This window comes from Zea mays, chromosome 3, assembly GCF_902167145.1.
Source record: "Zea mays cultivar B73 chromosome 3, Zm-B73-REFERENCE-NAM-5.0, whole genome shotgun sequence".
NCBI classification, from domain to species: Eukaryota; Viridiplantae; Streptophyta; class Magnoliopsida; order Poales; family Poaceae; genus Zea; species Zea mays.
Window position 1 is genome coordinate 3911412 of NC_050098.1, and position 13439 is coordinate 3924850.

Below are 13439 nucleotides of genomic sequence, written 5' to 3' on the forward strand. Positions count from 1 at the left end.
GCTGCAGATTAACAGCTGCCAGGTACAACCATTAAGGATAAAACTATCAATGTCAACGCAGAGGAAAACATGGCTTCCTGCCTACGTTGCTTGTCAAGACCGAACACTACCAATGTGGCCGAAGGTGCTGCTATTCAGATGATGTTGGGATTCATGGACGAAATTTGGCAGACACAAGAGCCAAGTGGTCAGAAGTAGACAGACTCGTTCATTCTGGAACCAATCAGATGCAGCTACTTGCTCTGTTATTCACCCACTAACAACACGCATCTGCATTTTCCTTTAATAAGTAACTCCACGAACCTCATAGTTTAGCTTGCTGTACTCGGGCAAAAGCATCATCTATGCGTATCGTTAGGGGTAAGATAAACGCCACTCCCAGCCTTAAACAAAGCGTGGTCGCTTGCTCGCAGGAATTCCTCCTGTTCGCATTGCAAGTAGGGTCGGGATGCACGTCGACCAAGTCGCAACACCCCGTCCCCATCTGCTGATCTGCAAAGTCTCCTTTCACGCGAAATGAAATACAACAAACAAACAGATAAACTACTCTACCGCCTACAGTGCCTTTGACGCGATGGCAGCACTGTTACCTATGGAAACACCGTATAATCTACGTCTACACCTAATATATAACATAACATTAAAGAACGACTACATCTGTTAAATTCTCTGTGTCACTGAAACACAGACCTGGCATAAAAATGAAGCAATAATGGCTGCCTGGATTTTATCATGTACCACAACTGAAAAGAAAAAGAGAGGAAGCGACGAGAGTTCATCTACGCTGAGACAAGGCCAAGGTATCCTGCCAACAGAGTTAGGAAGCATGATATCATGTATGCGCCCGCCACGATATAAGGTTCCTTTATCCCTAGAAGTCTGAGGTAGTAATGCGAGGGGCGGATTTTCAGGGGATGTCTGCTTGTTCCGCGGAAAGAGTTTTTAGCCATGTGAAAAGGAACCTGGGCAGCAAAAGGAAATTAGACCACATGGGTTAATATTCTGAATTGAGAAGAAGGTCGTGGCCCTACAACAGCGCAAACATATGAAATGGATGCTAGTTCAACTTTGACAGGGTGATCCTAAGCAGACCGCAAACATAACTTGAAGCATATATCACTTTTTGGGAACTGCAACCACTGAAGTGAAGTAGACAACAGAATGACGCACCTGCAATATTGCAAACAGTAGCTCAACAAAGAAGAGACTGCATGCTATTAACATTGGAAGAAACATTCCACTGCATGATGCAATTGTGGCAACTGCTCCTCCGAGTGCGAAAGAACCAACCCGGCTCATAACCACGGAGGCCCTGTATCTGTTGTGAAAAAGAAACCCAATGCAAGCACCTGACATTGATGCTCCAAAAACACTGAATTCTGCAGAAATCATGAAAATCTAACTATGTTACAACTTTGAAAAAACTACCATCACATGACGAATTAAAAAGCTCAAAATGATAGTTCCCATCCACATAGCCCTTTTGTCCAAGGAAAAGCTCAAAAATTGTATGACAGCTTGACAAAATAGGACTATTTCTGATCTTGATTTTTGGTGCAGCTACTAATACTAGGCATGTGAATGACAAGGCACAGAGGTGCAGTCTAAACTAACTGTTTTTTGTTGTTGGAATACACGACCTTAAAAATCTCTAGACAAAATTAAAGATAGTATCCATCATATTTGTTTTGGAGAAGCTACTATGCTATAAAAAAAATAAAATTTGAATTGATAAACTCTGAAATAGCTTAGGAAGCTGAATAGTTTACCAGAGCAAATCGGGAGAGCTGCAACAGATAGTGCTATGAGTGCCAAAGCAGCAATACCACCAGCCAAACCATCAAGACCATCAACGAGTGTTACTGCCGGACCCATGGAAAGTGAACATGCAGCAGCCAGAACCATATATACTTTTCCAATGAGTGCAAGGCCGAAAGGAGGCGGCAGAGGAACCAGATATTTCCTTCATTGATAAACTGCAATCAATCAAGCTGTAGAAGGACTGAAGGAGTAAGGCATATATAAGCTACATGAATGCTTACATGCTATATGGTGTTGAAATATCTGTAGAACCCAACCAGTTAGAGAAGTAAATGCCAGCAACAATCTGCAAAGTACACAAGGTAGTCAGAAAGTTCAATTCAGTGTAATAGGAAAGGACACTATATTTTCACATTCACACTTTGGAAAAGAATAACTCACTTGAACCAAGAACCTTATCCATCGCGGTATTTTATAATTGTGATCTACTGCTAGACTAGAAATATCATCAAGCAACCCAACCATCGCAAATATGAGGGTAATCATAGCTGCTCCATTAACTCCATTCGAGTTGGAACCAACCTCTCTTTTTGCAACAAAAATACCAACAGGAACAAAGAATAATCCTCCCATTCCAGGGGTTGGCTTTCTACTTGATGGAGAAACAGACTTTCCTCTCCTCCGGAAATGGTGGATCTTCAGACTATCAGCGACTGGTGCAAAAAGGAATCCAGCAAGTGCTGATAAAACTGCCGATGTTAAAAAAGGACGTGTCAAGTAAAAAGAGTCCAGTGGTAGTCTAACAATCTTCCAAGAACACCAGTCGACAAAGAAAAGTAACATCACTAAGAAAGCAACCAGTCCAACATTATTCATCAGCCCTTGTTGAGTTCTGGGAAGCGATGTAAAGAACTTTTGTTAGAACCTAGTTAAGTCAGATGGAAAAAAGCTTATCTATCCATAGTAGTATGGCATTATTTCTGTTTCATTTACCATGACAAACAAGAACTACATAATTTCCTTGAGACATAGTATTAATTATTAAACCGGGAAGATTGTAGCTTATGCTCTTATTGTACTACTACTAGTACTTCACTTTCGTAAAAAAAACTACTACTAGTACTTCAAATTCATAAAAGAAATTAACAAATAAACATAATCCTAATTTGGTACATTATTCTGTTCATATAAGCACCTAGGCTAATTGCACATATATGCCTCCTGCACTACCAAGCAAAAGATGCAAAGCTGCTGTTCTACACCCCCATTTTCCCGTACAGAAAAAAACTCGGTCAGGAAAGGAAAGACCGTCCTCCCGGTATTATATTAAAAAGAGACCGAAACATAGTCCCGACCGAGAAAATCCCCAAAGCCTGGCCCCCCATCACTAGCGAGCCGTCACCGCCAGTGTTATTAAAACTACGTTTAAACGATGTTTAAACTACGTTTAAACGTCAAAACTCTAATTAGAGGTTGAAACCACGTTTTAGCGTTTTGGCGTTCTAAACTGTAAAATGCAGTGTTTTATGCATTTTAGACCATTAGCTACTTTTGGGCCCAGACTATTAGTTACTTTTGGAGTTCAATCCAGCTCATGGGTGAAGTTTTGGTAAGCCACTAACCTCTCTGTTTTGGTACTTAACTTCATATTATTGTCTGAAATTATGATGTATTGGTATTTTTCCTATGTTGTTTAAAACTACGTTTAAATAAAGTTTAAACGTTTAAAAGTCAAAATTTCACTCATGAGCGTTCCAACGTTTTATCGTTTTAATAACCTTGGTCACCGCCCATTCTGCAACGGCCCAGCCGGAGGTTGGCGCGCAGTACGTAACCAAGCAAGAAATTTGTCCTCGAGGGGGATCGAACCAAGGCCCTAGAGGTGCTACTCGGTAACCTTAACCATTACGCTATAGGCCCTTTCGCTTTTTTCCCATATAGAAAATAGAAGGCAAACTAAAATACACACCTTAACCACTAGATTTTAGGATTGTTTGGAAAGGGTGATTGTCTTAACACTCTTACCTGCTCTTCTTATGCCCTTTGTCAATCGTGGCGAACCTATGGGCAGCTATAGTTAGTGCACCCTCGGCCCGGCTCTTGACTGCCATCGGTAACTCAACATCTGTGAATGCCGTCAATATGACATCATCATCGCTCCATTCACTCTCGCTTGAATACTGAGGAACACCAAACTGCTCGTCCCCGTCATCGTGCACCAGCGAGAAATCCCCAGGATCCTGCACCAAATCACTGTCGAATATAAATCATAATACAAGCTACTACAAAGTGAAATATGGTTACTAAAAGTGGAGAGGCATCACAGTACATCATCAAATGCCGTGACAACTTGAATGGCATGACGCCTCCTTGAAGGTCTTGGCACGATGGTTCTTAATTGGGATACCTGCAGAAGATAGTGGCGACTGAGACTAATCACAGAACTTCGGCAGACTCCCGTCTGGCAAAACGAAAAGTTAATCATAGGGACAAACATTGGGTTAAAGTAAAATATACAGCCGATCAACTCATCATATCGTGAAGGGCTGAAGGCCCCAAATCGTACCCCACGCACAACGCCAGAAGCCTAGTAATGTTCATGCAGGTACCTACGTTGCTACAAAAGTACAAAACCACTGGCCATTCCGAGCGAATTTCCCGATAAAACGGCATCGAATCGAACTATGCGAAGTCGCGCAAAAATGCTGCTGGCACGTGAAACAGGGCATAAAATCGGAGATCACTCAGCTTCCCGCATTCACGCAAGCACCTCCATGAAAGCCAGGAAGGCGACAATCACGAGGAGAACTCTGCCGTGGGGAGGAAGAAGGTGGCGAGAGATCTGGGACTTCACCTGGTGCGCGGAGGGACGGCGGGAGTATAAAGAGGGAGTAGGCAGCCGCGGCGGCGGCGGCGGCAGCGGCGCGCGAAGAGGCCGCCGGAAGCGGTGAGGCGCCCGGTGCGCGGGAGATGCCATAGTTCGACAACTCGTCGGAGATCGGGAGGTATTTTTAGACGGCTACAGCGACGGCGAAGCCGATGATCGGTGGGTTCGAGGTGGGGGACCGTTGTGGACTCGGGTGCATAGACCGGTGACTCGGGCTGCCCTGTGTCTGTGTTCCTTTCTGGGTGGGTTCACAGTGTTTGGTGTGACTGTGTGAAACCTTCTTTTTTCAAAGTTAGAATTATTTGAATCGCATCGAGTCGAAATTCTTGAACGGGTGTCTTTTGACCGGCTCATCATCGGACGTAGAGATGGTGTACCCGATCCCCGATTCTTTAGGAGTGGGTATTTAGTTTATTAGGTTTGGTTATTTAAAATATCGGGTTCTAAAAATAGGATCGAATCTAAATAATTTTAGAAACCAAACCTGAATAGATTGATAATTTTGGTCCAGTCTATTCAGCCCACTAAATAGAAAAATGGCTAAACCATTAAAAACGAGGGGAAATAGTAAAAACTTTTATGCTAGGGTTAAAAAATTGAGTAGATGCTTGATTAACAGTAACATCATACAAAAATATTGAACATCTTGGATCACAAGTATAAGTGGAGTTTAACCCTCAAAAAGTGCTTATGTCCATTTTTTAGAAACAGACAACAACCATATTTTTCTTAGGATGGCTAAATAGTATAGCACCAGAGAAAAATTATAACAAGTCCTATTCGAGTGAAGAAATATAGGGCTACCTTCTGCATGAGAAAAATAGAGAAAACTTTAGAAAATCATATGAAACTCTCTCCAACTTTAGAAATGGCGGCTTTTGTGCCAAGAAGAAACTTAGAAAATATTCCAAATCCTAGATCATAAAAAGGGCCTACATTGGTCCTATTATGTCTATTTAAAAAAAAACACTTTTCTTGAAAGTTGAAACGATAAGCCCGTTCACTGGAGATGTTGAAATGGGTAAAGAAATACGAGCGAATATGTTTAAAGTTTTTTTATAAGGAAGACTTTATTAATTTCAAAAACATTACATCGAGAAAATACAAGTCTTTGCAACCTCTCCCAGCCTCTGTTAATGAAAGCACACAACTTTTAGAAGAACGATCACACACACTTACGTACACTCTAGTGACTATCAATCCGAAGACTAGACCGTCACCCATGATCCTGAGCAAAAAAGACCTTAACCACTTGCATCAAACGTTACGTAGCCTCCACCATAAAAAGACGAGAATCTGACTTTTACAGTACAGTCCACGTGCGAAGCTAATGGAAGATAGTATGGATAACCTGCAAAGGAGAATAATTTTTTTTTTCAAAAATTATGCCATTTCTGCTTAGCCAAATCACCCAACAAACAGTTGCGGCCCTAATAAGGATAAATCTCTAAGATCTTTTCCAAAACCCCTAAGCCAGCTCCCAAACATATTAGAAACACTAGAAGGCTTAGAAATGCCAAAAACTAAGCGAATTTAACTCCAAACCATGCGAGCAAAACGACAGTTAAAGAACAACCTAATTGTTTCTGACACCTGACAAAAGCAACATGTTCAAGCTCACCGCCACCAAGGAGAAACGCTAGCTGCTTTTCCTCGAGAAGTACGAAGAAGCCAAGATGTGGTGGGTTTGCTTGACGAATCTGACATTCTGACTGAAGTTTGGACATAGCATTGGGGTGGGTGCCTGACTGCCTGGTCAGGGTTCGCACCGAGATCCTTGGACGGAAGAACTGAGGCGATTTCGACACAATCTTCTTGGGCTCAAACAGGTGAACGGAGAATTCAGGTCCCACTTCATCCGACGATCACGCATCCACTCCATTTGCCACTGACCTCTCTGTTACTGCGTCCAGGGGTAAGATCTTGAGAGAGCAACGCAAGAACAGAGCTCACTAGTAGCTGTATAGCAATCTTCGTTTTCTTGTTAAAAAGGGAGAAAAACAAGAGAGCACAGCAGATATTTTTGTATTCCATTCCTGAACCTGGTCTCACTTTCCATTCCATTCCATTCCATTGGATGCCAAACCAAATCACAACCCGTGGTTGAAACCAGGACAAGCTCGCAAGAATTTGGCATCAGCAGTCCCTAGTAGCCGTTTGGACCTTCCGTAGTCTGAAACCACCAAAGTTTGGCCACGGAATCTGTAGACATGAAAACTAACAAGAATTAACAACAACAAAATGGATCACAACTTCAAAACAATATTGCAACATTGTTATTTGGTGTATACACAAACCTGTCAAAATCTTCAAAACAATGTTGCAACAATGGCCACGTCTCCAGATTTTTATTAGGTGTATACCCAAACCTGTCAAAATCTGGAAACTACGAAGCTTCTGTTCTGAAGATGGCTATTGCCAGGGAACGGCGGTGTCTTGTTTGCGCTCACTTGACGCATATCTGCCCAAAAGGGTTTCATGTTTCTCTCTGATTCAACTATTGTCACCAGGAGCAGAAAGCAGAAGCAGTACATGTCTTCTACCAATAGGCAGTTACAAATCGTTTTCAAGAGTCCCATCAGAAATTCAGAATCCAACTTGCAGAAGAGTAACACAGTGTGGTGTGAAAGAAGGATGCATGTCTATGTAATAACAAGGCAAGTACCCCGTGAGTTATCTCCACTCTTCATGAATCAACGTATATATTTCCAGGTGCTCAGACTCTCGAACAAGGGTCACGAGTTAGCAAAGCTGAGAGTGATGCAGGGATCAAAAGCAACCAAATGGATACATGTGATGAAGCTAAAAGGTACTAGAACAGATGTTGGCGGCCCAGTATACAGGCTTCTAGTTCTAGCGAAGGTGCAAACTCACAGGCAGCATGTGACAAAAGTTCAGCATCTGGAAGGCAACGAATGCATTGTAAGAAAGGCCAAGCTGAACCCCGCAATCGGAATATTTATATTTCTTCACAACGGATTAAGTAAACTCCTTTTTATTTATATATCTGTCCATACAACTTCATTGGCGAAGCCTTTTGGAGGGTTCCTGCTGTATGCCTGCATTGGTACATCAGCAAAGAAAAACAAGGACGATATTTTCAATATACCTCTCCAATAACAGTCATGTGTTGCAAGAAAGGCACATGAATGCAGGTATAATCTAGGCAACATGTGTAATATAATGTGTGCAATTGAACGGGAATACTAAATATTGATCAGGAGGTGCTTGCATGCACTAGAGCTAATTGTTAGTTGACTAAAAAATTGCTAGTGAAATTAGCTAGCTAACAAATATCTAGTTAGACTGTTTGAATGTCTTCAACTAATTTTAACAGCTAACTATTAGCTTTAGTGCATTCAAATATGGCCTTAATCTTCAGCAACTTTGCTGCATTTTCCAATGATGCCGAACTGTTTGCTTTGGATGGCAGAGTAATGATGCCAAGCTGGCTAAAAAGTTACTAGTAGAATACTAGAATTAGCTAGCTAGCAAATAGTTAGCTAACTATTAGTTGATTTGCTAAAAGTAGCTAATAGCTGAACTATTAGCTAGGGTGTTTGAATTCCTGCGGCTAATCTTAGCAACTAACTATAAGCTCTAGTGCATTCAAACATACCTTCGTCGACCACATCCTTGACGGCCTTGCAGTTGTGTGATAAGTACGAAGCTGCGGTGTATATCATTTAGTTTGGTGTAATATTTAACAAGTTTAGATATTTACAAATACATGTTTAAACTACAGGAATCTAAGTGACAGCGTGCGACAAGTTCATGAGCCTCTTATGCATTTCACTCAATTTAATAACAATAAGTTAGCCATGCTAAGCTTTCATATCAATATCTCAACTGCATATATTTCATCTAATTCACACTATCAGAAGGCAGCTGAAGTTTTGCACATTCACTCATTGCATAAATTTCATGTCCCATAGGTCATAAAATGGTATGGCTTCATTTAGACAGAAAATCATGACAAACTATATATCTTAGGAGCGACCTTTTCTTGCTACTAAGAATATAGTTTTCTATATCTTAAGAAGAAATTTCAAAAACTTTTAGTGATTGATTATTTCCATCTGACACTGAAAATTTTGCATTGAGTCTAAAAAGGCGATACAACACAATGAGCTAGCAGATACCATTCGTAGCTAACCTACCAAAAAACACGAGCAGAAAACTAAGACCATTCGTTTGCAGAGAAACAAAGAGACCAAAAAAATGTCACTTTCCATTGAAGTCCACATCAAATATCTTACTTTCATGTCTCATTGATCCTCTTCCAATCCTTCTTGGAACCAAACCAAACTCTTATTTATGCAGCATCCGCAGCCGTCATTTTGGAACAGAAACACAACCATCCTTTGCCCATCAAAGGCATGCAAAGATTCACTGCCAAACAATCCAGAAAGCTCTCCATACACCGAAAACATTTATAGGAGCGCATACAATGATATCAAGTTTGGTACTATCATTGTTCTAGTCAAACACACCAATGGAAGATATTAGCAATATATTTCACAATGACCTGCTCCCATCTCTAGGAGCAAAAGCAAACGAGTCAATCAAGTTGAGGAAATTCATCATTTCTCCTTATGATTCGTGTTACAGGTAAAATTCATAGTATTTGCTTTCAAATACTGCGAAAGAAAATATAAGTATTTACCTTGCTTGTTTGTCATGCCTTATCAGAACCTGGGAGACGTTCTTGCTTGTGCTTGTTGTTTACTCAGCATGGATCTGTCCATTTGAGCTAGCATTTCTGAGACATCTCTCATGGGTGCTTTTTCTGGTTGAGAACATTGTCAACAGCTTCTTTGCTATAGATATCATCCTAACCTTTTTCCTGGCATACCTTGATAAAAAATCATATCTTCTAGTGGATAATCCGAAAAGGATTGCAGCAAGGTTGGCACCTCGACCTTAACTATGTTGTACTCAAAGGTAGTAGCATATTTAGAAAGATTTACCATGAAACTGATAAATAGCATGTATGCAGATATATCTCCTCTTGGTTCATTTTTGACGTTTGCTCAACAATTCCATATCAAGCGTTTGGTCTACTATTTAAAAAGCATGCAAATGGCCTCGCTTACAGAATTCTTAACATGCTACGGTTATGGCGCCTTCGTCGCCTCAGTGATCTATTTGCCAGGTAAGTGTTTTTTTCAAAACTTAAAAATAAGATAGCCAGAAACTAATAGGGTAAAGCATCTCCTGTAGACTAGAAAAGGATATTAGGTTGGACTACTACTGGATAAGGTGCATCAAACTAATATCTGTAAGTTTGTGTGTTTCCTTCAAACATAAAACAAGTCAAATATGTAGTACCTCAATAGAATAAACTTACTATATTTTCGAGTAAATTCTGCAGGTTACTCTTTTTACAGTACATTGTTCAGGATGTTTCAATTACCTGATAGCTGATAGATACCCCAATCCAGCAAGAACCTGGATAGGAGCAGCAAGACCAGACTACAGATCAGAGAGCCTATGGGTTCGATATGTTACATCGATTTATTGGTCTATTACAACACTTACAACAACTGGTTATGGAGACTTGCATGCAGAGAATCCAAGAGAGATGTTATTCAGTATATGCTACATGCTGTTTAATCTGGGACTGACAGCATACCTCATAGGAAACATGACAAATCTGGTTGTCCAGGGAAGTTGCCGTACCAGAAATTTCGTAAGTTCTCTTCCAAATACCCGCAGCTAATGTTTGTATAGCTCTGCTAATGTCGATGTTACTGCTTTGCACAGTTAAACAGGACAGAACTAGAAAATAGGGAAGGGGGTATTTTAAGGGGAAATTGAGGCATGTGCCCTCAAGTACTATATGTCAGGAACTCAGGATATACCTTTGTTCAGAGAATTATGTGATCTTTCCTTTCTTGCATGATGCAGAGGGACACAATCCATGCAGCTTCCCAGTTTGCCTCAAGAAATCAGTTACCTGAATACATAAGGGATGAAATGCTATCTCATATTTGCCTAAGGTATAAGACAGAGAGTCTGAAACAGAAGGAAACTTTGGACAGTCTCCCCAAGGGAATCCGATCAGGCATAGCATACCACTTATTCTTCCCTGTCATTGAAAAAGTGTACCTTTTTCGTGGTGTTTCTTATACTTGCATGCTCCAACTGGTATGAACAAGAAAAATAGTTCTCTGCTATGACAGTTGAAGAATGTATACAATAAATACCAAAAACAACTCAATGCTAATGAAGTGATCTATCTTCGCAGGTCACTGCAATGGAAGCAGAGTACTTTCCACCGAGAGAACTTGTGATACTACAAAATGAAGCACCGACAGATGTTTACATATTAGTTTCCGGAGCAGTGGTTAGTGCATCTATAATTTTAGTATTCATAATTTTTCTACAGGTTCTAACATCCAAGCATATATGCTATCATTCTGAAATGTATTTCCGCAGGAAGAACGATTCGTGATTGATGGGGTTGAAAACGTGAGTCATATGCTCATGCATATTGATAAAAAAATGATATTTCAGAATCTGAAATGCATCACTAGAAAATGCAGGTCCAGGGAGTAATGTACGCTGGCGAAATATTTGGTGAAATTGGGGCTCTGTGCAGTGTTCCCCAGCCATTTACAATCTGTACAACCAAAATTTCACAACTCCTGAGGGTGAGCACAACTGTGCTAAAAAATATTATAGAGGAAAACAAAGACGACGAACAAATTGTACTTAACAATATTTTCCAGGTGTTTATAGTTTTATATAAAATGATATTCTGTTATATAATGTACTTGTTGTATGTAGAAAGGGGAACTAATTTTAGTATTAATTATTTGGCAGAAAACAGCCCAAGATCAAAGATTCTCTACTGAGGTTAGCGGGAAATTTCTTGGAAAACTCAATCAAGAATTCAGAAAGCCCAACAACTATTCAGCCTTCAATCAAGTCGGTCAAGAAAATGAATCAGAAGCAAAAGGAAGAGTAACATCATGTTGCAGAAATGAGCGCTGTAAAGAACTCAACGAATCAGAGAGATGCAATCATGTAACTATTCACAAAACTGCAAAACAGGATGACTTCAACATAATCAATAGTTTTCCTGCTAAAGGTGAAAGCAAGGAAAAACATATTCTCACAAATTTGATGTTTATGGAGTCTGTGTACAGAGGAGAGGCAGATGTTCATCGACAAATATTACCTGACAGTAGCCTGACAAGATCTGAAGAGGATGGCAGTTCTGTGGTTTTAGAAATAAAGAGAGTGACAATTCATGTATATCCACAGCAGAACAAAAAATATGTGCCCTGTGCAAAAGTTATAAAACTACCAGGATCTCTGGATGAACTTTTCAACATAGCTTGTAAGTATTCTTTAACTCATTCACATCATTAGGTATTGTAGGCATCTATGTGAGAGTATAGCAACCTTCACAGAGAAGTCCCAAAGAAGCTTCGACTTCGATGTAGAAAACAGGGCAAGCTTCCTTGAGAAGTCCTTCTGGCTTCAATATGTCACGAAGAGCCTAGGTTTCAAATTGCTTATTGCTGGAGTACTTTGCATCCCATTTTATACAAAAAATCAAAACAATCTTCCTGAATGAAGTGAAAATAAAGGGTAAAACAAAGTATTGATCAGCAAAAACACTGCCAGCCTGCAGTCCATCAGGACATTTAATACTGCAGAAATTGTGCTTGCCTGAAAAGAAAACATTAGAAGGTTAAGTTGTCCAAGATTGAGTTATAATCACTGAAATATTCAGCATTGGTTGTACGGACATTATATGAATAAATATTGATTTATGACCTATTGACCTTCCAGTTTATCTATTGTTTCATTAGAATATCAAACTGTATTTGCATTGGTTTAAGTGTGATAGAGGCCCATAACTAGTCCACATACCATTAGTGAGAAAATAAAGGAAAGGCAGTCGATACCACTGTCTTATCCTACAATTCTTGGTGCAGGTCAGAAGTTCTCTGGCTATTGCCCAACCAAAGTGTTCAATCAAGAATTTGCAGAAATTGATGATGTTACAGTTATTCGAGATGGTGACCGTTTGTTTCTTATGGAATCTTGATTACGGAAGCTCAATATCATCAAGGCATCAACTAAGAAAAGAGTAAGAATTCCTATTCCTTTAGAAAACCAATCACTAGAATGGTTCCTGATCAGCTCCCTTGCGCCGATTTATGAGCCATGACCACAGAGGCTCGCTATGATCAGTCCTTGAGTTGGGCTATACTTCAGCGAGAGGAGTTGAAGGCGGTGGTGCCAGAGGGGTTACGACTCTTGATGTGGGCAGCCACGACACTTTTTTTTCCAGTCACATAGGTGGCAGTCTAGTCTCAGGACTGAAGGCTACTAATTTGTGTTTATCTTAAACTTTTCTTATGTTGTTAGTTGTGTGTTCTAAACAAAAGCCGGAAGTTGTATCGAGGCTTTGTATCTTCTTGGTGTACTGTTCTTGGTATCTATAAAATGCTTCCTTTATCGAAAAAAATATTAGTCCTCCAACCTCTAATAAAAGAGTACAGTAGGCCTACCGAACATGGTTGCCTATCCAACATTCCTTAAAAGTCCTAGACTTCACAGAACTCTAGCGATCTGACTGATGCAAGTCCATGCAGAAGTTTGATGATCTCATAGATGGCATGTGGCCAACGTAAAAGTTCCTAGGGCCATCTTGTATTTTTTCCTCTACGAGGCAATGCACCATAACTATTACAACAGTGTACGAGGTATCCAGTTTATCCATGTTGTATGAACAAAAAGGCTCTTTCGCTTCCTCAAACATAGCACTGCC

At 40.3% G+C, this 13439-nt stretch overlaps 2 protein-coding genes across 5 annotated transcripts; one reads left to right on the plus strand and one right to left on the minus strand.

The window, feature by feature from the left end:
- Positions 1-640: 640 nt before the first annotated feature.
- LOC100272783 (uncharacterized) lies at positions 641-11198 on the minus strand. Of its 4 annotated transcripts, none has more exons than XM_035965720.1 (9): positions 6946-11198; positions 6270-6850; positions 4091-4168; positions 3787-4001; positions 2203-2510; positions 2043-2107; positions 1770-1963; positions 1171-1379; positions 641-962 (listed from the first exon to the last, which is right to left on the minus strand). In XM_035965720.1, exons 5-9 carry the CDS (start codon positions 2392-2394, stop codon positions 780-782), a joined length of 843 nt encoding a protein of 280 aa, XP_035821613.1. In that variant the 5' UTR covers positions 2395-2510; positions 3787-4001; positions 4091-4168; positions 6270-6850; positions 6946-11198; the 3' UTR covers positions 641-779. The 4 variants fall into 4 exon arrangements, with proteins under 4 accessions (XP_035821613.1, XP_035821612.1, NP_001140708.1 ...); XM_035965719.1 differs by having other exon boundaries at positions 2203-2653; positions 6946-9352; NM_001147236.1 differs by lacking the exons at positions 6270-6850; positions 6946-11198 and adding an exon at positions 4616-4746 and having other exon boundaries at positions 643-962.
- On the plus strand, positions 9144-12713 carry LOC542053 (potassium channel 4). The gene is given in 11 exon segments (NM_001111691.1): positions 9144-9259; positions 9341-9556; positions 9648-9803; positions 9872-9929; positions 10023-10340; positions 10559-10798; positions 10899-10997; positions 11090-11122; positions 11197-11382; positions 11477-11996; positions 12601-12713. Coding segments are annotated over 11 exon segments (2055 nt in total).
- Positions 12714-13439: the final 726 nt, after the last annotated feature.